Source organism: Gallus gallus, chromosome 6 (genome assembly GCF_016699485.2).
Source record: "Gallus gallus isolate bGalGal1 chromosome 6, bGalGal1.mat.broiler.GRCg7b, whole genome shotgun sequence".
Lineage (NCBI taxonomy): Eukaryota > Metazoa > Chordata > Aves > Galliformes > Phasianidae > Gallus > Gallus gallus.
This window is the reverse complement of record NC_052537.1, coordinates 1,514,174-1,537,535: the sequence shown is the minus strand read 5'-3', so window position 1 is coordinate 1,537,535 and position 23,362 is coordinate 1,514,174. Positions and strand designations below refer to the sequence as shown.

The 23,362-nt window shown below is 37.3% G+C and overlaps 1 protein-coding gene across 1 annotated transcript in view; it reads left to right on the top strand.

Moving 5' to 3' along the window:
• The window catches only part of BICC1 (BicC family RNA binding protein 1), a 97,937-nt gene that overhangs the window by 26,755 nt on the left and 47,820 nt on the right, over positions 1-23,362 (top strand). The window contains exons 2-3 of the mRNA NM_001199507.2: positions 6,605-6,651; positions 20,858-20,927. Coding sequence (NP_001186436.1) covers positions 6,605-6,651; positions 20,858-20,927 — 117 coding nt within the window. The remainder of the gene's footprint in view (positions 1-6,604; positions 6,652-20,857; positions 20,928-23,362) is intronic.

Genomic DNA, 23,362 nt, shown 5'->3' with positions numbered 1-23,362 from the left:
GTTCCAGTTCTCCTTAGGCTGCTCAACTAGAAAAAGAAACATCCCATATAAAATCAGTTTGCGTTGTGGGTATCTTTTTGTTTTAATTGTTCTCAGTTGTTTTTCCTCTTAATTTATGTATTAATGAAAGATGATACTTGTACTTTTACCTGCAGCCCTGGAATCCTTCCATCACATAACATGTAGACTTTGGATAATTATGTAATGTTACAGATAAAGTGTAGTTCCTCACTTGGCAAATTTGTCAGCGTGATATATGGACAGGTGCATTTTTTTTTTGACAGCTTTTTTAGTTGTGACTGTGCCAATAACTTCTTGAGTACTTTGTGTTGTGTTCCATCCATTACCCTTCTTTCTGCTACTTCCAGTTGACTTTGTGATGTACTCTGCCTGGTCTGTGGTGAGCACCCTCAAGAACAACAGGTTGCCTTACCGGTGAACCTAAAAGTAGAAGCACTTGGTTGGTTTTCTTTTTTTCTGCTTAATGACTCTAGGGGTGGGGAGGGAGGGAAGCTAATAGAAATCCAAAAATACCAGAATGTATGAGTTACAGGAGACTTAATGGTACTATAAAATGAGTGATTTTTTTTTCCCTTTGCTTGGGAAAACGACTACACAGGGAGGCTGGTGATTTTTTGGGGTATTTTTTCTGCACTGTGCAAATTTCTCACTTTACATGAGCACGAAGGTAACTGTGTTGCAGAGAGAGTATCTCTAACTTGCAGCAAATTGGTAACTAGTCACAAAGCTTAAGCTACCTCATAGTGAGATGAATGTGTAGCTGAAATACTATTGAAAGGCCAATACAATAATAGTGTTGAAGGTTGTTGTTATGCAAATGGATTGCTTATTTAAGCTTTCCTACGTTCTTTTGCCAGATGCTCTCATTTTGGCTCATTAGCTCTTATTCTAACTTCTTCGTTTGTAAGCTGAAAACTGGAAGTGAGGTTAGCTTTATAATTAGAAGAAAAATGGTTACTTTGTTTGGATATCAACAAATTCAACTGAAGGTCAGATTCTTTGAACAATGTATGTTTTTTGTTGTTGTTACTGATGGCTCATTTGAAGCAGTGGCCTATGGGGGGTAGAATCCTTTATCTTGGCTTGATGTGGACAAGCTTTCAGAGTGTGTATGGGTTATAGTCTGTGCACAAAAAACCGATCTTTTTTATGTTGGCTTCTGATTCAAGCCTAACTGTTCAATGAAACATTGTATTTTTGGTATGATAACTAGCTTGGTACCATCTGAGGAAAGAGCTCGACTTTGGTTTTAATCCATTTCTGATAATGAGCAATCATTTCTTGAAAACAGAAACAAAGTCAGTATTGGGTCAGTACCTTCTTATAACTTAGAGAAAATGTAGCTAATTAATATGAGGAAAACAACAAGTTTTCCAAGTTCTTTGTGATTTAGTGGATAGAAAAGGGTTTTTTTAATTTGCTGCTTAAGGTATATTATTCTACATTTGGACAAAATCACATTAAGTTGGTTTGTCTTGTTAGAACTCAAATATTTTTAGCTCTTTTAAATGTGTTTTCTGATGCAAGGAATAATTTTGTTTCATAGCTGAAACCCTGAGACGACAACATGGAATTAGATTCTCTGATAAATGTAGGGTTTTCTTCCTGTGAAGAGAAAAGAAGAAATTCTGATACTAACCAACCTAAAGGCAAATGCACAAATTCTTTTTTGTTGTTTTCAATACCAACTTCAAAAGCTTGGGGAATGAGGCACAAAGCTGATTTGTGAGATCAGTTTGCTATAATGGCTTCTTTAAACCAAACTTGACTGAATCCAAGTACCTTTGGTTCAGTTCCTGTAAAGTGTGGTCTACTTTGTAAAGGATTCTTTTCATGATTAAAAGAACATTTAAAATAAATGTTAAAATTCGCTGTTCCATGTGAACTTAAAAGAAATTACAATCTGGCTTTTTTCTGATTTGGTGATTAAGTAGACAAGCAGTGTACTTAATGGGTACAATAACAGTTAACACCTGTTTCAACTGTTCCATATTTGTATTGGATGGGACCTTGGCAATCCAATATATCTCAAAGTAAAAACCCGATATAAAATATTTCATGGTATGGAAGAAATTATAATAAACACAGTATAGCTTAAAATATAAAATGCCTATTATGCACATTTATTTAGTCTTTCCTTGTAGTTCTGAAGCCAATGTTTTGTGTAAAAATAATCCTAGTTTTTGTGAAGGTCAGTTAAGTAATTATTGAATATGGGGAAGTAAATACTGTTTCCAAGAAACCAATACTTGCTGAGTAGGAGAGGTTGATGAAGATGAAAAACTTTGTCAGTCAGGAGTCAGTGCGTGGTGTTAATTAGCATTCTGCTTGACGTGGCAGAATGGTAAATGATGTGGTCAAGCCTGCTTTGGGAATGGGGCCACCGACAGAAGGGTGTGGTGGTCTGAGGCTGGTGACCACATGTGGAATTCCAGAGCTCACCTGGATACACTGTCAAAGCACAGCTCCTTTTCTGTTTCTCAGCAGAGATGCTGCTGACTGTTGGGGTAGACATTTAGTTGAGTTCAAGGAATGCTGTCATTGACATGGTAGTGCTTCTGCTGTAATATATGCTGTTAGAAAATTAAAGAAGTGCTCTTCTGAGATATATGCCACACTTGTGATGTCTGGTTTCTGAGGAAATGTTGGCTTCGTATTAACATTACAGTTGATGTTAGTAAAATAACTAATCTGCCAGGATATGAACATCAGCTATGAATTGAGAGCTTCTCAATGTGATGTTTTGAAGACAAGATTTGTTTTGAAAGTCAGTGTTAATTCTCAAGATTTGTTTAGAAAAAAGTTGAGCTTAGGATGCCGTGACCTATTGGATTTTTTTTTCCCTAAACACAAATTAGTGCTTGCTTTTATCTCAGTTTGTCTGACTGAGGTCAACCTCAACAGCTTGCTGAGTTGCAGCTCATTGTAGCGAATACTGCACAGTTTGGAACCTATTTTCAATGACTTGGGCATAAAATTGATAATTTGGGGGCCAAAGATACTGACCTGGTGGTGTTAGAATCTGTATGGCTTTTTAATTAAGAAAGAAATGGGTAACTTCTTCCTTGTTTGGCAACTGTTGCCATTTTCAGAAGCAGCAAATCTCTGCTGCTTCTGGAGAGAAAGAAAGGCTTTGAGATAGTAAAATCTTTGCCGTGTTGGGAACTATTAATGTTAAATTTTCTTGTGTGTGTGTGTATATATATATATATATACTTCTGTGTGTGTGTATATACACATGCGTACCTCATTTGGAAGTAAACATACATTAAATGTATGCAATATATAAATGATTTAAATTTTTGGGTTTTCAAATGTAACTTCTCCTTAGAAAATGGTATAGCATTACAGTAAAGCAATAGTATCGTTACCAAGAGTTAAATGAGAATGGCAGAAGGAGAACTAAGTGGAAAATAACTAACCTAATGATAAACATGATGTGCTGCTTCATGTAGATTATCTGGCTGACTTTCTTAGCTTTCTCTAGAGAAGAGGAAAAGACCATTTAAAGCCTAACTCAATATTTGAAGCTACAATTGAGTGTTGTTTTTCATTCAGTGCTGATTAGAGATGGCAGCTGTTAGGCCACCTTAATATTCAGCAACTATTTCATAGAAAAAAGTGAGCACAGACATTACGGACATGTAGACAATGCTGAAACTGCTTCAGGGTACAGCAGTGTGAAAGTTTGATGTGTTTCCCCCCAAAAAAAAAACTAAACTACACAGTACAGCCTTCCCTGCCTTTTGGTAGAAACCACAAGACCTTAAAAGTTATAGTGAAAGACCATACCTTTATTCTTCAGTAAAGCAATTGGAAACACTGAATAATGGCTAAAATTGTAAATGCCATCTGTACCAACTTCATTAGGACACTCCCATTCCTTCCTCTCCATTCCTGTCCGTGCTTTTTGGGATCCATGTGTTGTGTCATAAAGTTGCTGGTCAGGTCAAGCTATAAATCAGGTCACCAGAATGATTCAGATTTAAAAACAAACCTACAATAAGAAACTTGGAATTTGCATTGTCAGCATTCTACTTAAATTCTACTTAAATGCCTCGCAGAACATCACTGCCATTATCTAAGCCATCTCTTGTTTGTATTCGGTTTAGAAATAATGTATTTGCAGCTGAAACAAAATCTGTCTATTTTCAAAGCTACAAATTCAGCTTCCCATCTGTCATCTTCTCATCTACAGTTTGCCTTTTGGGCCCTCTGATTAAAAGCACATTGGGCCCATGTATCATTTGAAATAGCGTTGTGGTACTCACCTCCCTAAAATGTTTCAGCAATTTGAGTTACTGAAAGATGTGTAAAACAACATGCATCTATGAAGCGGCTACTGTCTAAGGTTAGCTTTTGTTTGCAGTTTTCTTGCTAGTACCTCTGGATTGCAGTATACACATTCTTTTTTGTTTTCAGAAACCCTGCTCTGATGAAGCTTCCAGCAGTGTACCCTTCTGTCATGGGTGGTGAGGGTTTGGTGGGTGAGGAGAGTACTGTTCTTTCCTCAGTTTGTGAAGCTGGGATTTACTCTGCAGCAGGGTGACTACTTCACTCAGTTCCTCTGCTTTGACTCCAAATGAAAGAACAGGAACTTCTGTATTGAACTGTACAGAAATTCGTGGTCTAGGATTACTCCATGGTATATAGGTGTTAGCAATGCTTCCTGAGAAGCTCTCATGTACAGTGGCACTGCTGCTTCTGGGGTAGGAGCAGTGGTCAGATGGCATTATCTTGTATGTTCTCAGTGGCTTTTGCTCTGTCTGGCGTTGCTTGTGTCATCAAAAGAGCTGAGAGAGCCAAGTAGCTGGAACAGCTGTACAGGTTGGTGATGGGGCTAACCTAACGTCTGTTTTGTATATGAGACGTGGAGAAAATCCCCAAGGACAACGAGAGTCTTCAGCAATCCAAGTTTCCAATCAGGAAACTTGGTGTTTTTTTTCCCTCCTTTGTTTTCTTCACTTGGAATTTCATTTGGAGGCATTGCTTTTTGGGGGAGAAGAGAAAATTATCCTTCCCGTAATTATCTTGCTTCTGAAAGACCTACTGTTTTGGTTGCTGTGTCTCGAGTTGCAACACAGATAAGCTACAACATATGTTATATACAAACAGTTGTAGCATTTTAAGAGCAATTCCCTTACATCACCTGAGAGTACAGTGAGGTTTAGATTAATGCAGGAGAGAATCCAAGCCCTAATCCCTGTTCTGTTCTTGAAACCACTAAGTTGCATCTTTGTTTCTTGTATGCTTGCAAGTCCTGCTCTGATGTGATGCTACTGTTGCTGGTTTTTTTTTGACAGACTTTTTGAAAAATACTCTTAAGGCTGTATACTTTGTTTACTGACTATGGATATTTAGGTGTGTGGTTGCTTGCTCTTCCTGAAGTCACTGTTGCCTTTTTTGTTAATACGAACATCCTGGTGTGGCCTCAAGAGTGCAGGGTGTGGTGTGCTTGCACACACCTGTGCTGATGCCCCTTTTATCTGCTCTTCTTCACAGATGGTCAAGACCGAGAATCCCCAGATCTGACCTCTTGCACTGCACAATTTGACGTAGCTAGAAGCATGCTGGGCAAGAGGAGGAGGGTGGTGTTCTCCATTCTGTCCTTTTTACCTAGAAAACTGTTCTAGTGTCAAGTTGATGGCTTTTCTATTTTTGTTGTTTGCTATTTTTCTTCTGAGCAGTTTGTTTTCATGGACTCAATACTTCCACCTTTCAGCCTCTAAACTTCCTAGGCTAAGCAGCTCACAATGTTTTCCCTTCATGACAAGTTCATATTTGTCAGTTGCCGAGTGATACCAGCAGCCCCATTCAGTGCACCTTCTAGCTTCAGATCGCCTTTCTTGAATACTGTTCTTGAATTCAAAAGTGCTAGTGCTTCTGGTTTGTACAATGGGCTGTTCCTAGTATCAAGGGCTGCTTCCAACGTTTTGGCTGTGTTGACTGTAGCAGCTCAGAAGTGCTGTTGGTCTAAAGGAGTATTGCAAAAACTCACTGCCTGGCAAGCAAATATAACAGCATGAAAGCATGCTTGGATTTCTGAGGTGCTTTGTCAGCCTCAGTGAACCAAAAAGCAGTGAGTTTTGTATCAAGTTGTTCTATTTCCCTTTGATATTAAGAAAAAGTTAGTAGTAGAATAGAGGTACTTACTAATGTGATTCAGACTTAATATGCTGCTTAGTCTTGTTTTGATTCTGACTCTTAATCTTGATTTAGTGAATGCTGTGCCCTTCCAGCTTTCTGCTTACGTCTTAATAGAAGTGCATGGCAAAGCATGCAATGTGAATAAATCATTGGACTTAGGTGATTGTAGGTCTAAATTTTAGTTACAAAGAACATATGTAATAGTAGCTCTATTAGGCAAATAAATGTGTGCTTGGAACTGATCCTTTGCAAGTGACTCACAAGATGTTCCCAGTATTAGTCAGTTGTTGATAAATGTCTATTGCATAAGAAAAAAACTTACCCAGAGTTATAATTTCACAGTAGCGTGGCCTCACTGATTTTTTTTTTCTTAATATGTAGACTTAAATTTTTTCTCCCAGGTATTTTGTAACCAGATGTCGTTTCTGTTTTACAGCTGCTGCTGAGGGCAAAGGGAAAAGTGGGGAAGACTTTTTTCAGAAGGTAAGAAAGTTACTGTAATTCTGTAATAACTGACTAGCCAAAAAATAGTGCTTGTAGAAATGGTGAATGACCAACTAGTGAAACTTACTGTGCAGTTTCCACTGTGTGATCAAATCCATTTTTCAGTATTGCTCTTTAATGCTTACTAACCATCAGCTGTGCATAGATAATAATGGTAAGTATGTTCCTCGGTGTATTCTACTGTAATTCACTTAAAAGCTTAATTATTCTCTAATTGGAAGTTTCAAATGATGCATTTTGAAAATATTTCCCCTAGTAGCTGAGGGTTCACCAGAAAGATGGTGCGGTGGTCTTAACGTTTTTGTCTGTGGATAAACACTACATCCTGTTATTGGAGAACTGACATGAAACTTACTGTGCTATCATTGAAAGCATAAATATTTGGTTGAGAAATGCAAAGTCCTTTTAAGAAAGAAATGCACAATCCACACAGTGTTTCAATAAAGTCTGTGGTTAGACAGAGGCACGAAAGGACTGGAAAGAATAGTCCCACAGCAACTCAACTGCAGAGAAACACGAACAAGAGTAATGGCTTTGAAATTGCTTTCTACAAAGCAACGTGGATTTTTTAATGAATAATATGTAAATTATTATTTGAGTTGATGAAGATACTGCATATAGTATGCAAATAAAAATGAGCTGTTTTTCTTTCTGTACTCCAGAGAAGACAGTGTAAACCTTCAGGTTGTATCCTGAAATGCCTTGAAACTTTTTGATTAGCTGTGTGTTAAACAAGTAGCTGCCCTTATTTTCCATATTCATATTTAGAGGTCATGCTTTTAAAAGATATGTTTTTAAATGTGAAAGAACACTTTATTCTGTATGAGATCAGTAGACGGATCAAGACAGGAGGGGGAGGAGTGTGGCTAATGGCAAAATATCTATTTTATTAAATATTATGTGGGATTCTTAGACTACATTCTTACACTAGATTACATTAGACTACACTGGGACTGACAAATGAGTTACTTCTCTGAACATGTTGCTTAATTTCTAATGTTAGTGTGCACGGGTGGGGGAAATGTCAAGAATTCATCCTTACAATGTTGTTAAAATGTGGATTTCTTCAAATTGATGCAACAAAGACTTAGTAGCAGGTACCTCATTCTACACATCATTTTACAGTTCAGCATTTTCTCACCCTGATGTAACATTGCTCATTCTTACAGCTGGATATTTCCTCTGTGGAGTTGAATGACTTGCATGTTTAATGTGTTTGGATACTTGATTGTTTACTGTTGGCATAATCTACCTTAGAATTACACAGTCATTAGTATAGCAAAAAATCCTGTTTTGAATTTAATAGGAAAATGAAATGTCCTTTGCGAATAAGGGTATAGTACTTAGCAATATTGACATTGTGTTGTCTGTTTTGGCAATAATGTATTGTCATAAGCCTGTGTAGTTATTGTTGAGGCACAGTGTGGATATAGCAACAGGTTAAAAATGCGTCACTTTAACTAAGGCTCTTAATGTCTAAGCAACTCTGTAGTTTAACTTACAGTAGTGAATCTTCTCTGTACATACATGTGATACTACAGCTAATAAAAACAGATGGAAGCTATCTTCAGAAGTTTTCTTTTTGTTAAAAAAAAATCCTTGGACAGTCTCATGGCTTACTCACCGTCTCTGTCTGTGCAATTTCCTTTAATCAGGGTTACATTTTTTCCTTTCTCTCATGTGAAATGTATAAGGCAGTTCCTGGAGGTAAAATGAAGACTTCTGATGTGTTTCAGGTTGTGTAGTGAGGAAGAGTGATTTGAAACACTGGAAACATTGGAAGCTAAGGGAGCAAAATACTTTCAGAAACTTGGTATGAATTGGAAGATGTAGTAAATAGATTTTTTTTTTTAATGGTTTTTAAAATGAGCCTCTTTTCAGGGCTCATTTTGGAGTTGATTGGTGAGGAGAAGGGTACCACTTAAGAGTGACATCAAGATTTGAGGATTCAAGGTTGAAAGGAGTGGGCTGGCTGTGAGAAGTTTTCATGGGCTTCATGCTTCAGTGACAGTGGGCAAAGGCTCAGAAGGTGATTCAGTTTGAGAGAGGCAGACAAAAAGGGAAGAGATGAGGCCGGTACTGGAGGCAGCAAGGCAGTGCTGATTGCTCACAGATGGCCTGGCTTGGTGGCTGGGCCATGAGAGACAGCTCAGCTAGTGTAAGCTGGACATCAGGAGGAGCAGAAGTTACTCGTGCTCTCTGAGCTGGGCTTAAAGTCAGAACTCATCAGGATTATTAACTTAAGTTTTGTGGTGTTAAGTCTTTTACTGATCTTCCAACATGAGTGAGCAGTATTGCTGCCATTAATTTTGGTAATAAAGTAGGCTTTAGTGGATGTGAATTACTCCTATCAACTTTTGAAGCTAAAAAGTTGATAAAAGTTCAAATATAAAGGCACAATATTTCACTGAACATATTATCAGAACCAAGTATATGTTCTGATGGAGTTGCAGAATTAGCCCTTGTTCCCATCAGTTCTGGGCTGCATGGGACAAATATGGCTATCATTTCTGCTGTATTGTGGGGAAGATGGTGATTAAGTATAACTTCCACTTCTCTGGAATTAAATATGAGAAAGGGAGAATAGTTAAGTGTTCTTCTGTAGTGTTACTTAATCTGAGGACTTCATCATGCTTCTGATATTTTTTAAGCTTTACTACTGCTTCATAGTTGGGGGAAGACCTAATGTAGCCCAATAGAGATTTTTTGAAAACTTCTGGCAGCTGCTGATTACTTAATAGGAAACAAACAAATAATATTCTCTCCAGATCACTCTGGTTTGTGGTTCAGTGACAAGTAACATTAATTAAGCATGGATTGGTTGGCTGCTATTACATAAAACAGCTAATGTAAAAGATTGTTGTGCGCCTAGCTCTCTCTATTTCTTCCTTATTTTTTTCTATGAATAATATTAAATATGAAATTATTACTTATTCTTGATCCAAAGCACATTTGCAGTTGATGGCAGAATTTTTCCATTGAGTTCCATAACATCTGGTTCACGCCTCATATGCTAGCAAGGCCCTTCACAGACAAAGCCAGGACATTGTTCCAGGGAACATATAATTTATGTAGCATTATAGATATGCATGGCACTTTCAAGTAAAACGTAAGAAGGTGATGGGTCTCTGCCTTAAGGAGTTTGTAATCCAAAACAGATGAGGGTTGGATGTATGGACAGAAGGGAATTTAATACATCATTTCTGCTTGCTTTTTGTTCTAGCCTCCTTGTCTTGCCTTTATCTTTTTCTAATATTTAGAAATCTTAGTGCTAAGTGATAACCTCTCACTCTGAAATTCCTCAGTGTGTCAGTGTACGTAGAACGTGAATCACAGCACTGATGGGAGAATGCTGGGATTTAGTTGACTGAAGTTCTTAGGCTAATATGGGCTTTGTGTTCAGAAGGAGGGCCTCTGGAAATATACATGTTGGGGTTCAGCCTGAGTGCTTAACTATAGGTCGGATGTAAGCTCCTCAATGCAACATGGTTCAGTGTCTAAAGGAAGGTTAGGGTTTTCTTAGCTTATTTTCTTCATTAAACGAATAGGACCTTTGAACATACTGCAGCTGTTTTAGAAACATTAGTCAATGAAACTATCCTTTAAAGCTAGCTACTTCTCCAGGATAAAGATCAGAAACACAGTACAATAAAAGATTAAAGGAAAAAAACCCACTCAGATATACCTAATCGTGTCTTTCATCACTTGTTGGTCAGATTCAAATTTTCATTTGCATTAGTTAATAATGAATGTACATTACTTTTAGTTTAGGATGCTCTTGTAGCAGAGGCAGTAAGGAGACAGCCTCACGTTCAATTAATTTAAGATAATAGTATTTCATTCTATGAAATCCTTTATTTTCACTTGTTTATTCTTTGAAAACCATCTTTTGGGTTGATGTTAGGTAGACATTAACTTTTGCAAAGTGCGTTTGTGAATATACTGACAAAGTTATTGTATACATGAATACTTTTGTAAGTACATATTTATACAGATATATAATCCAAGATGTCTTTGTCTGCCATAGGTCAAGCTGGAAATTGGTCAGTATTACTACTTAATCTTTGAATATGAAATGTGTAGGTAAAGCTCTAAATGTGGATGGCTTTAGGGCAATTTCAGACAAAAGTATTAATCATTGACCTGAAACTAAGATGTCCCAGACTGATTATAATCATTGTTCAGCAGTAACTTTTGAAGGGGTATGCATGTGTCTTCATCCGTGACTTCTCTGAAACTTTGTATTTGTTATTAATGTTTCCCTAAGGCTATACTCATTTCTGATAGCACTAGTGCTGCTGTTGGCTTACAGGTTTCTCCCAGTGCTATGTATTTCACTTGTGAGACATATTGAATTCATGCTTAATTATATACCATTATCATGGGTTTTGTCTGTATTTAAACTGCAAGAACCAGGAGCAGCTGTGATTTGCAGATACTGGTTCCACACCTTCAATTTTTGTGTACAAATCTGCTCATGTATCTCCATTAGCATTAAAATATATGTAGACTTATGGCTCAGAACACATGGTAAGGGTTTGCAAAGGCCATGCAGTTCCAGTACTTGCTTCAAACAGCTGTCTGTGTTAGTCTGTAGTGCCATGAGCTTCTAATGTGTTTAGCTTCCTCTTGGTTAGCTTATCAGGAAGAGAGAGAGACTGCTCCAAGATCTTGGTATGGATGAGAGAGTTGAAAGAATGTCAGTAGTCAACATTTGCAAGAAATCTTAAGATTAAAAATTTGGTCCCCCTTTTGGCAAAACCACAAACAGAGGAACAGAGAAACTATTCAGGTTGGATCAGTTTTTCTAAAAAGGTAAATCAAGTATGTTTTCTTGAACACTTTACTTGGTTCAGGGAAACCTAAGTGATGGGTAGGCTATGTTCTTGCAGAAAGCTCTGTTTGTCACATTTCTACTGTAGCATTTGCTCTGTTAAGAGAATGGAGTACTCACAAGACCTTTACATTGTAAATGAAAAAATCATGATATTTAGCTTATTTTTTGCTGCTTTTGATGCTTGTGATTTTGAGAGTTAGCCTGCAGTATGAAAACGCTGTCTGATATGGGTCTGTTTAAGGCTTTCACGTGTGATGGTCACTGCAGAGCATTGACTGCCCCTGCTGGTCCTGTTATGCTTAACTCCTGTCAGAAGAGGGCATTTTGATCATTTTAATGGAGTGAGGAATTGCTTCATGATGAGGAGCTCAGGCTGAGGCCCAAATGAATCAGTTCAGTTGATGAGGAAGTCCTATTTTATGTACTCTTACTGCTATACTTCAGATTTTGTGCAAGATCTCTTGAAGTTTAAAGCAACAGAAGGGAAAGTTTGTTACCACAGTCCCCACTGAGATGCTTAATTCTTTCCACTTGGGAAGTTCAGAAGAAGGATTTTTGACCCTGAAATACTTCTATTCTTCCTCTGAAACTGTTGAAAGAGGAGGTGAGTGAGAATGATGCACATTCATAACAGACACTGGGTTCTGGATTTGAAGGAAGGGAACCGTCTGTTCTGCTTGGGGGGAAAAGAGTTGGTTGCCAATTGCTCTTCTGTCAGCATGCTGTGGGACGTCACTGCTGAGTAATATTCTCAGATGAATTTTTGCTTTTTTTCTCCTATTACGTGTTTAGAATTCATGTTGTAACACAGATACATTTACAGCTTTTTTGTTGTTCTTGGTAAAAAGAGTAAGAAGAGTATATATAGTTTTAGACATTTATTCAAAAGGAAAACATGATCTTAGATCAATATTTCATTTGAGGGCTAGCAAAACATGGAAGTCAAGTCAAGGAAAGGCTTAAATGCTTCTCTGTAGCTAAGGGCAATTGTCTGATAACTTTCTTCTCTACTATATTTATAAATTAAGTACAGAGTTTAGTGAATGTTACTGGTGCAGGAGGCTTGCTTAGTGCTGTTTTTAGATGCAGCAACAGTACTTAGTGCACTCTGGTTTTAAGAATCACTTTCCCAGTTCATATTCGGTAAAGTGAAGGTTTAAAAAAAAACAAATGCTGTGTGCTTGTTCTTTCACCTTCTCCATTACTAATCTGATGGTTTTGTAGTGTAAAAGGAAGTGATATTAATTTCCACAGCCATATGTTTTTAGGCAACTTCCCCAGCTTTCTCCTTAAGAGAGTCTTCATTTATAACTTGGAAGTTTGAGTTCTAAAGCTGATCTGGTTTGCAGGTGCTACCTTAGTTGCCTTTACTTACTATCTATTAAATAGCTTCTTGAAGTATTATAAGCTGATATCAAATGATCAATACTATGACTAAATTACTACACTTACTAGATGTTAATCTTATTCTCTAATTTTAGCTTCCCTGTTTCATCATTCTGCATGTGATTACCTTCTTGAGAATTATGCTAAGAATAGGTTCTGAAAATGATGGTGAGTTTTGTTAAAGCTAATCTGGGCTAGAGTCCTTTAGTCCTTTAAAACATCCTGCTTGCTTGTTTGTGAAAGTCTCAACATTTGTACATGCAGACCACAAAATTATGGGTCACGAAAAGTTAAAGGAAAGCATGTTCATATTTTTGCTTAGTTTTTGGCTGGAAACTAGAAGTATCATTTGGAAAGAGATGTTTTCTGTTGCTTTTTTATACCTGAATTTAGATTAGCTGGAAAATTCTGAAACGCTTTCACTTTCTTGGATGAGGTTGTTTTGGCATTTAATGAAGGTAATCTTAAATTAAAATCAATTGAAAAAAAAAATGGACTAATTCATATGTGAAGATCAAATTCCTCTGATCCTGGAATAAATAACTCGCAGTGGAATCATGAAAAAATATTTGCCAATATTTAACCTTATCCATGTAGGGTATCCCAGATGATAGTCTGTAAAATCATTTCAATATTACCCTTTTTAAAGACAGGTAAAGTTGCAGAAGGATTAGCCAAGTAGTCGCATACAGATGGTTTCTAAAAACATTTGGGGTTTTTAGCAGTTGGAAAATAATACAGGAAAACCTTATAGCTCTACCCCACTCTCCGATGCATGCGTTCGTCTCCTTGTACCTGGATGGCTCCTTTTTCAAATTGCTCTTTGCAGAAACTTGCACAAATGGGACTGAATCCTTGCCCTGCTTATGCATTATCCAATTGCATATTTTTGAATTCACATCCATCTATTTTATACTGCCTCAGAGACAAGAGTGATTTTGGTTTTCATGGATGTGATAGCCTGTAGTTATTCAGTTTAACTTTTTCATAATTAGCTCAACCTGCCTGCTCCAGTGGCTTGGTGGGGAGTAACTTAATCTCTAGCCTTGAGAATGATGGAGGTAGTTCTTGTTGGAGAAGGAATTTCTATTTATTGGTGACAAACCAAAATGGGAGTTTGTAGCCTACACTGTCACTGCTTACTGGAATATTGTATCAGTACTTTAAAAATCTTCAATTGTATTCGAATCCTGGTTGTTCTTGTATTTTTAAAATAAAACTATTTCATGCAGAATGTTGAGCTTGAAACATTTGTCACCATGCCCTTGGACAGGCTTTGCGGTCTTGTTATCAGAAATGGTATGTAGGTCTCTGAAATAGTCCAAGCAGGAAAACTAAGTGCTTCATGTTAACTTTCACTGTTTGATATTTGAAAGCAAGGTGTGTTGCAGTAGTTCTTATGTTCACACACGTTCTCAGTGCCGTTTCAGGTGACAGAGACAACTGCTCTTGCAGTGCGGATTGCCCTTGGGCCCTGTGACCAGCAGGCTTGTCATGGCTGCCACTGAGCAAAAGGCTTAGCTTTGAACATCTGACTCCTTTCAAGTCCTTTGTTTGAAAGTGATTTGGGTTGTGTTTTAGACCTTTCAGCAGAGTGATTTTCCTACTGACACAAGACTAAGCATGCAGAATTTTAGGGGCCAGTTACAGTTGTGCTATATGTTACCATTTCAGCTTCTTGCACTAAAGCAATGAAAGCTGAAGTACTGTCTAAAATCATCTGGGGTTTTGTTGGTGATCTAAGCCTTAGAGGGATGTGTGTTTTTCATGTCTAAAGTAGGAAACCTAAAAGGAAATGACTTTGAAGACAAGAACTCAGCTCTTCAAAACACTGCCTGGACAAACAAATAAGAACTACAAGTGGGCATACAATTTAACTGCTTTCTAGGCTTTTTTAATAGAATGAAAAAAAACCCAACAAATTATCTGCAAAATGTATTCCAGTATGTTAAAAAAAGTTCATAAATGTAGATTGAGATACATGAACTTTTCTAACATTGTAATTTAATGCGTTAGTTATTTTTTGAACCTATAGTTTTTCATTGCTTAAGTGCTCTGTGCCTTAAAAAGGCCTGAACATTACTCTGAAAGTAATAGGTCCTATTTATTTTTCATGGAAACTACTACAGATACTAAGAGCACAATAACTCTATTTGAGAGAGCAAATTCTCAACTACAAAACACTCTTTTCTCTACAAAGTCACCACCATTAGCTATACATATTTGCCAGCAATGAATAGCACTCATAAAAAAAAATCTGCATCAGTGGAGATGACCCACTGTTTCACAGCTGTCATAACAGCATCATTGTTAGGGAAATCTTGTCTATGCAGTCTGTCTTTGATCAGCTCAGACAGATGGAAGTCAGGAGGCACAGAATATAGACTATATGGTGGATGTAATAGGAGTCCAGTTGAGATTGGCAAAGTGTTCCACAGTATTCCAAGTGGTATGGGACTTGACACTATTGTGTTGCAAGGGAAAGGTTGCTGCCTTCTCTGGCCTGACTCTGGAAGTTAAAACCTTAACCTTAGTCAGTGTCGTGATACAGTAATCAGGCTTGATAGTTTGTCCTAGTTCCAGGTAATCCACATGGGTCACCCTTTTCCTATCCCAAAAGACAGTACACATCCCTATACCTGCTGTTGGCTGCATCTTGGACTTTTTTCTGATGGAGAATTCATGTAATCACTCCATGGACTGCTGTTTTGATGCTGGCTTGTAATGGTGGCACCATGTCTTATTACCAGTAATGATGCAATCCAGGGAGCTGTCATCTTCAGCCTTGTACTGGTTCAGTAGAACCTAATAAGCTTACACATGCTGTTCTTTCTCTTTCTGTGTGAACATTTGTGGGACTCGCCTGGTACAAGCCTTGTGATATTGCAACATTGCCACCATTATTTCCAACGCATTGAAGCTGATACTCAGCTCTGTATGTGATTCCTTGACAATAGTCCACTGATTTGTGCAGGTGAGTGACTGATTGGATGCTCTTCATTTTGTGATGTGACAGCTATACATCATGGCCATCTGGAATGTGGCTTGTTTTCAAGTGGCTATCACCATTGCTGAAATGCACCACCTACCACCTCACTGCGCTTGTATCTCCTTACATGTTCAATGAGCATCACTAAACATCAGTGGATGTAATTTTTTCCACATGGAGGAGTTCAGTGCTTCATTCTCACTTCCATTTCAGGTGCTGTTGTCAGACTGCTCCTCTGCTGCCATCTGTTGCATGGCAATAATATGTAATACAATATTGGTGACAAGGGTCAACCTCTACTGCCATACTGCCAACTTACACCTCTGGCATCAGAGGATACTATAATAAAATAGGAGGAATTAGTTTCAGAGCAGCCCTTGTATTTTCTGTTGTAGTTAACAAGATTGAACTGAGGAGACTGATTTCCCACACTGAAAGAGAGGTTACTCATTCTTGAAATGAATCACTTGTTTATTTCATTTTCTTCATTGATAGCTGCATTTGTAATTTTCTTAAGTTGCTTTTATCATTTCAGGTTGCGTGAGCTAGTTTTTATGTTGAAGTTAAAACAAACAAACATACAAACAATTGCAGAGATGCCCTGGCAGATGTAGAAAGGTGACAGATTCACTTCTTACCCTTTTTTGCTTTGCACCGTAAGGACTAAAACAGAAATAGGTGAGATGGATCAAACCCAAGGGCCAGGAAAGCTTTTCTTAAATGTTAGCTTAACACAAATTATAATAAAACTGCTGTCACCAAACGTACTGCTTATAAGTAAAGAAAAGCCTTTTCTTTGTCTGCTTCATCTGAATTTTAGAATGTTTGGGGTTTTTTAGGGTATTTTTGCTTCATTGTTCCTTTGCATTGAGAACATTCCAGCTTCCATCCAAAATCAGCTGTTTTAATGTAAAAACTCTCCGTGTATTTTAACTATAGATTTCCCAAATAAGTCCAGAGTAGCTGCAGTTCTTGGAGGCTGAAAGCTTCTCCTCCAGCTGTCCGAACTGGAAGTCTGTTTTATTTTTTTCTTCTTAAAGGTGCAGTGATCTGCATCTAGAGCCAGTTTTTCAGTGTCAGGGCATAGCCCTGTTTGTTCTGATTGTGTCTCCCAGATCTTGTGTCATCTTCTGTGTGTTTTCCACTGTATGTATAGCTTGTATCTTTGGGCTATACAAATGCCGTGATTTCTTCTGGGGGAGGAGAGAAGAAAGAAGATAGAGATAAATAACTTGAGTTCGTCTCTTGAGAGGAACCACCTTGATTATTTACTATATGATTAAATCTTGCTGACAAATGTGCCTAGTCCTTCTGGTCAGTTGATCCTTCAAGGTTGAGGTAGTATAGGTAAGTGCAAACCCTGCTACTTACTTAATGTGAGAAAAAGGGAAACTTGACTGGTTTCTTCATACTTCAGCAGTATAGGTGGTCAGGAACTCAAATTTACTCATCCCTTGAGTGAATTCTGTTTTATAACTGATTTACTTGTAGTAATAAAATGTGTATATGCACGTATTGCTTGCAGAGCAAGTTCTGTGTTCTGTTTTGTTAATGTGAGAGCAGCACTGCTGTTCTCAGTGTATGTTGTGTAACACTGAATTTTCACTAATAGAGTATTCCATTGCAACATGCAATTGAGGCTTTTATGGAGTGATTCCAAGTTTGTCTCAGGGAAAAAAAAAACAATCTTGGGTAGTATTGTCTTACTGTTTTGGGCACTTAAAACTGCATAGGTTGGAATGGTAAAATAAAATTTTGAAGCTGATGTAACACTCATGTTGTATGCAGAATTTCTTCCAAGTTTAATAGCTGGAAAAGAAGCATCTGATTTCTTCTTATCGAGCTCTGTGGCTGTTCCTGCTGTTACAGTAAGTATTTAAAAAAAAAAAAATCAAAGGAATAGAACTCTGTGGTTTTGATATGCTTCATAAAAGTTTAGCTATCTGTTTGTAATCTGTGGGCCTTATTTTTGACATACAAATCCTTCGTAAGGGTTCCTATGAAAACCCTGATTTCCCAAATGTAACAACTTACTTTCATGACAAACCTTTTTAGGTAGTTACAGTTATCAAACTGCCTGACAGACGAGGTTGTTTTCATGGGTGAAAAAGTAACTGTTGCAGCAGAAACTTCTATTTTACTATATAATATGTAATTTTCAAATACATGGAAAAGATAATTACGCTCAGATTGGAATTTATTAAGAAGTTTACTGTTTAGAGTTCAAAGCCAGCAATACTCTGATTGTGGTTAAACTTCAATAAATGCACATAATTTAAATGCATCCATGTGTTTTTCTGTGTAACTGCCTGATACGGGAGATAAACTTATCTTTGTAGTGACCAAATTGTGAACCTTCTTTTTCATCTAATGTGGTACTGCTTAGGCTTGCATTCTGAAAAGAGCCTGAAGGTATTAGGCAGCCAAATCTCGGAGCTTGGTAGTTAATTCCTTTTCCTTTGAAGATCTTGTGCATCTTTGTACGTCCTCAGAATGTGTGCATCTCTGAAGTCACTGACTTTGATTTTTCTTTTGCTTTATTGAAGTACGAAGGGTTTCTTTTACAAATTTCCCAGCTTTGAGAGGTTACAGTACTGATGGGATGTGAGCATTATTCAAGACAAATGTTATCCCCTCCTCTTTAGTCTCTACTGTTGTAGTCCTCTTTATGCTGGAACTTCTTTCACTCGGTCCTGCTTTCTTATTTGTTTCAGCATCTCCCTTCTCCTTTCAGTTCTTCCTTGTTATTTTCTGTGTGTTTCTTTTCCTGCTGTACAATTAGGAAAATGGCCTAAAGCCCTCTTAAACAAGTGGATTCTTGGAAATGGTGTTTTTCACATCTGTATTGGAAAATTGTGAGAAGCAGGTATATGTTGCTGATAGAATTTCATCCTCCTGGAATTGTCTTATTTCAGCTATAATCTATTATCTAATAGTTGCTGAAACCAAAAATATAGTATGATGAGATCTATCTAACACTTCTAGTTTTTCCATGTGGTGTGCTAATGTGGAAGTTGTTGTAGTGTACTGGAGATCTGAATGGAGAAGATAAGAATTAGGAATTCTTAGCAAAGTCTGCCTTAATTTTGATCTGTACTGCTGTTGAAAATTTATTGGCAATGTAGCTGATTTCTTAATACATTTAATTTCTACATACATTTCTTGGAAGTGACTTTAATTACTTTGGACTTAATTTTTTTATTATTGCTTGTGTTCCTTACCATTGATCAGAAATACTAAAATATATTGCTTCGTCTGGTTTCCCCCACCCCCATCATGAGCAAGTTGGATATTATTGAAAAAGTCATGTTTTGTTTATTATAAATGTCATTTGTACGAGCAATCCAAAGAGCATATTCCTGTCTTCCCTGCTTTTGTAGGAACTAAACAAATATCCTTTATGGAGGAGGAGCCCTGAGAGTTGCCATCTGAAAAGCTCTCTTTGTTCTTTCCTATGTCCTTCCTACGTATGTAAATCAGGTGTGAATCAGAAGAGCTGAGTTAATGTGTTTTTTCCCAGTTTACTGCATAAATTTATGATGAGAACTTGTGTATCTGTTACTAAATGATAGTAGTGAAGCTGAGGAAACTGATTACTGAAATTTTTGAAAGAGCAAGGACCCTCTTGTTGCTGGACAAAATCCTGTCTGTGTACCAACAGAACTGAACTTCATCTAGATAAAACTTTATCAGGGTCTTCTGTAATGAGCAAACTTATTTAAAACACCTTGTTTGATCCAGCCTGGGATGCTATTTTTGTTTTCATTAGAAGTGTTTTCTTGACATTTTATATAACCATCTTGTCATGGACTAATATGGGCATATCTTTCTCATTTTTTCAGATAAAATATAAAATACTGTCTTGGTACTCATGTTGATCACATACTGCCATCTCTAGTGCAGTGAGGGTGGTTTCATCATCATACTGCTTGATAAGATCTGAACACAGAGGAGTTTTTTAGTCTGGGTAGAGACATGGCTAATGTATTTGAGAACTGAATGTCAGTTCGTGAAGTCTTTGGTGTCACTTGGCTCTTTATCCCATGTTAATGCTAAATGTGTTCGTAATACATTGTAACTGTAATTATTAAATTCTAGCAAAATATTATCTGCCTGGTGGATTTTTCTCTAAAGCAAAGAAGGCAACAGCAGTCTCTATTGAGCCAAATGATCACGTAGCTTTTGAGGTGCATATGTGTGCTTGAAGGCTTGAAGAGTTCTGTGAACTAGCTTGAGACTTACAGCTAGGTTGCGCACTGCATTTGGTTAAATACTGCCAAATTTATCTGAGCAGCTAATCTGATAAGTAAAATCTCTTGTTTCTGAATTGGCTCATATTAAAAAAAAAAAACCACACACAAAAAAAACTGTATTCAGTTAAAGATGAGGCAAAAAAAAAAAAACAACCCAACAGCAGAAAACCTTTGAAGGCAAACGGCTACATCTTTAGGCATCTCAAGGGACTTGTTTTGAATTTAATGGTCTTTACTTAGAAAATATTTAAAGGTAACTTAAAGTATTTTAACTGATTTGTAAACCTTTTGAAATTTGCTCTGAGGTGGATTTGGAGTATGCTGGGGCTGGCAGTGCACTCTTGAACTTCTTGGAAACAATAGAGCAGCATTATGCTGTAGGTTGCTATTGACTAGCAACCTGGTCTAGGGGGAGGTGTCCCTGCCTACAGTAGTGGGGTTGGGAGTAGATGGTCTTAAAGGTCTCTTCCAACCCAACGCATTTTGTGGTTATTGATTTGCTTTATAGGATTTGTTTGGTATTAGCAGAGATTAGCTTCACTCATCACCAAGAGCCTTCTCAAGAAAATCAGAAGTGGTACAAGTCAATTACTTGTGCTACCTGTGAGTAATAGCAACAAGTGAATGATTGTATATAGTAATCAGTCTTGTCAGAGCATACTCCTATCTTTTGTAGAACAGTAGAAAGTTAGTGTTTCTAAAATACTTTCTTTTTCACAGATCATGGAAGAAACAAATACACAGATTGCTTGGCCATCAAAGTTGAAGATTGGAGCAAAATCAAAGAAAGGTACAATGTTTTATTCTTTTTATTTATATTGTTTGGGATGAATTCTTAAAAGAGCAAAGCCATGGAACAGGAAATTCTGTCTATAGAACAACCTTATAGCAGATATCTGAATTTTTTTCAGATCTTCAGTCTTTTTTTGAGAGTTTCTTGCTGAAATTTTCAATTTCATGTGGATATCTGATGTATGAGTCTATTTTAAGTAGCTTGCGCTTCTGCAGATACTTTATCAACACTGTACTTCTGCCTTCAGCATGCATACTTGCTTCTGTGTAATTCTACATATAGACTGTATGATTTCTTCATTGTAGCCAAATCTAATTCATTTTTCTGGTAATGTATATTAATGGGTCTCCTCTTTCTGCTTAGTTTTGTTTTTCTCTGTTTTTATAGATTGAGAAGATGTGTGTTGGTTAAACCCAGTTAAGATAACATTTGTTCTTTGTATTCCTGACAGTGGAAGTCTATGCTGCTTTGGTTTATTAAAGAAATTGAATTAGAGCTGTTCCTTGCTAATGGCTGATATTATCTCTTTGAAATTGTGCCTCTTCTAGAAGTTCAGCCTACTAAAATGTATCAAGAGTTCTGTTGGGAGGGTTTTCCCAAAATTTGCCCTGTGGTTCTGTTCTTAAAGAAATGCAACTGAATGGTAGTAATATTTCCTTCTCTGCAGAGAAAAAATGAAACTAGGAATGTTTTTCAGCATTGCCTGTATTTTTGTTCAGGCTGATACATATTTTAACCCGAGAAACTGGAGTTCAAATAACTTCTTGTTTGTTTAGAAAGTATTGGTGGTGTTGTAGCCAAACTTTGTGAGTGAAGAAGGTCTTATGAGAAGAAAAACAATCTCTTCAGAAACATACAGGTTTAATAACATGGTGTAAAGTGAGACTCTGTCTCTGAGGTACTATCCCACATACTCTTGAATTATGAAATTTTCCACCTGTATAGAGGGGGAAAAAAAGAACTGGAAAAAGGAAAACAGGAAGCAAGAATTCAGACTGGAAAAAAATGCTATTATTGTGTGTATGTATTCATATGTGGGACTAAGTTGCTGCAAATCCAAGCAAAGCAAAAGTTCTTCAGGAAACTAAGGCAGAGAAAGATGATTGGATTATGGTAGCTTTTTTTTTTTTAAGGGAGGGAAGAAATAAAGCAGTGCTTGTGTTGGTTTTCTTGCCAAGTTAAATGAGCCTAGTTCTGAAGCTGAAAAGCATGGGTTAAAGGCCATGAAGAGGGATGAGAGAGTTGACTGGCTGGAATTCTGGATGAATAATTAAAAAGTTTGATTTACTTAATCTGCGTTTTTACCTCCAAGACAAAATAATGTTAAATGAAAGTGAGGCTCTATAAATATGTAGAATGAATTTAAATACCAGGGGAAATAAAATAGCTGAAAGTTATGAGCTGCTAACTATCAAAAACCAATGGAAGGGGAAAAGAAACGCGTAGTACAGCTGGGCATACTGAGTGCTTCTTCAAGTAAGAGTAGTTATCTTGGAAGGCCTTCATGCCAAAAAAGATTTTAGATATTGATGGGCTACAAATGAGGCATTTGAGCAGTATGCTGAACTACTAAAAATGTTTCAAATGCCTCTGAACAGCAGGGTGGCTCTTGAGTTAAGGCTTTTACTCTCTAGCTAGCTTTATTCTGGGCAGTTGTGTGTATACACCTAAGATAGTAAATTACAGTCTGCGTACAAGGAATCCCTTAACCCAGAGCTTCCTATTTCTTGTGAAATAAAGAGTAGTTGATATATTCTGTTTACGTTTGGTGTCAATTGTTTGCAATTCTGTAACTTCCCATCTGTGGCTACAGCAGCTGTTTATATGGGGAAAATACTCTAAGTGTTTAACATACTCCAGCATTGCTTAATGATGCTGTGATTGAGTGGGGAGTCTGAAACAAATAACTGAACAGCTCTCAGTGGACTTGAACTCTGAGAACATACTATCTTTTGCCATCTCCTTGGCTGGAAACTGAGTGCCTGATTTGCAGTCATTCAGTGAGGGAGAAGCAATTACTGATGCAGTGTTACAGCCCAGCTGTATCTTGTATCCTGGCATAATCAAATGTAGCCCCATTTTTCATACAACTTTCCATGGCAGTTTGCCTGCAACTTCGGTAGCATCATACTCTCTTGGTATATGTGGCTTTTGGTCATTCACAGTTTTCGTCCCAGAAGATAAAAAGTCATTAGGTAGACTTATGTCTTTGCTGCTTCTGTCATGTCCAGTCTGCTATGAAGTATTGTCTCTTCTTGCTGTTGTCAGTTTTTTGTTTGAGGTTGTTGATGCTATTCCAGGAGGGACAGCATACTGATTTTTTTTTCTAATTACAGCCCATCAGTTCAAATGCGTAGACAATCTATCTGTAATAAGATTCAAGTACAAGTCCTTGTACAACTCCTTGCATCTTATACTAATCCTGTGAGGAG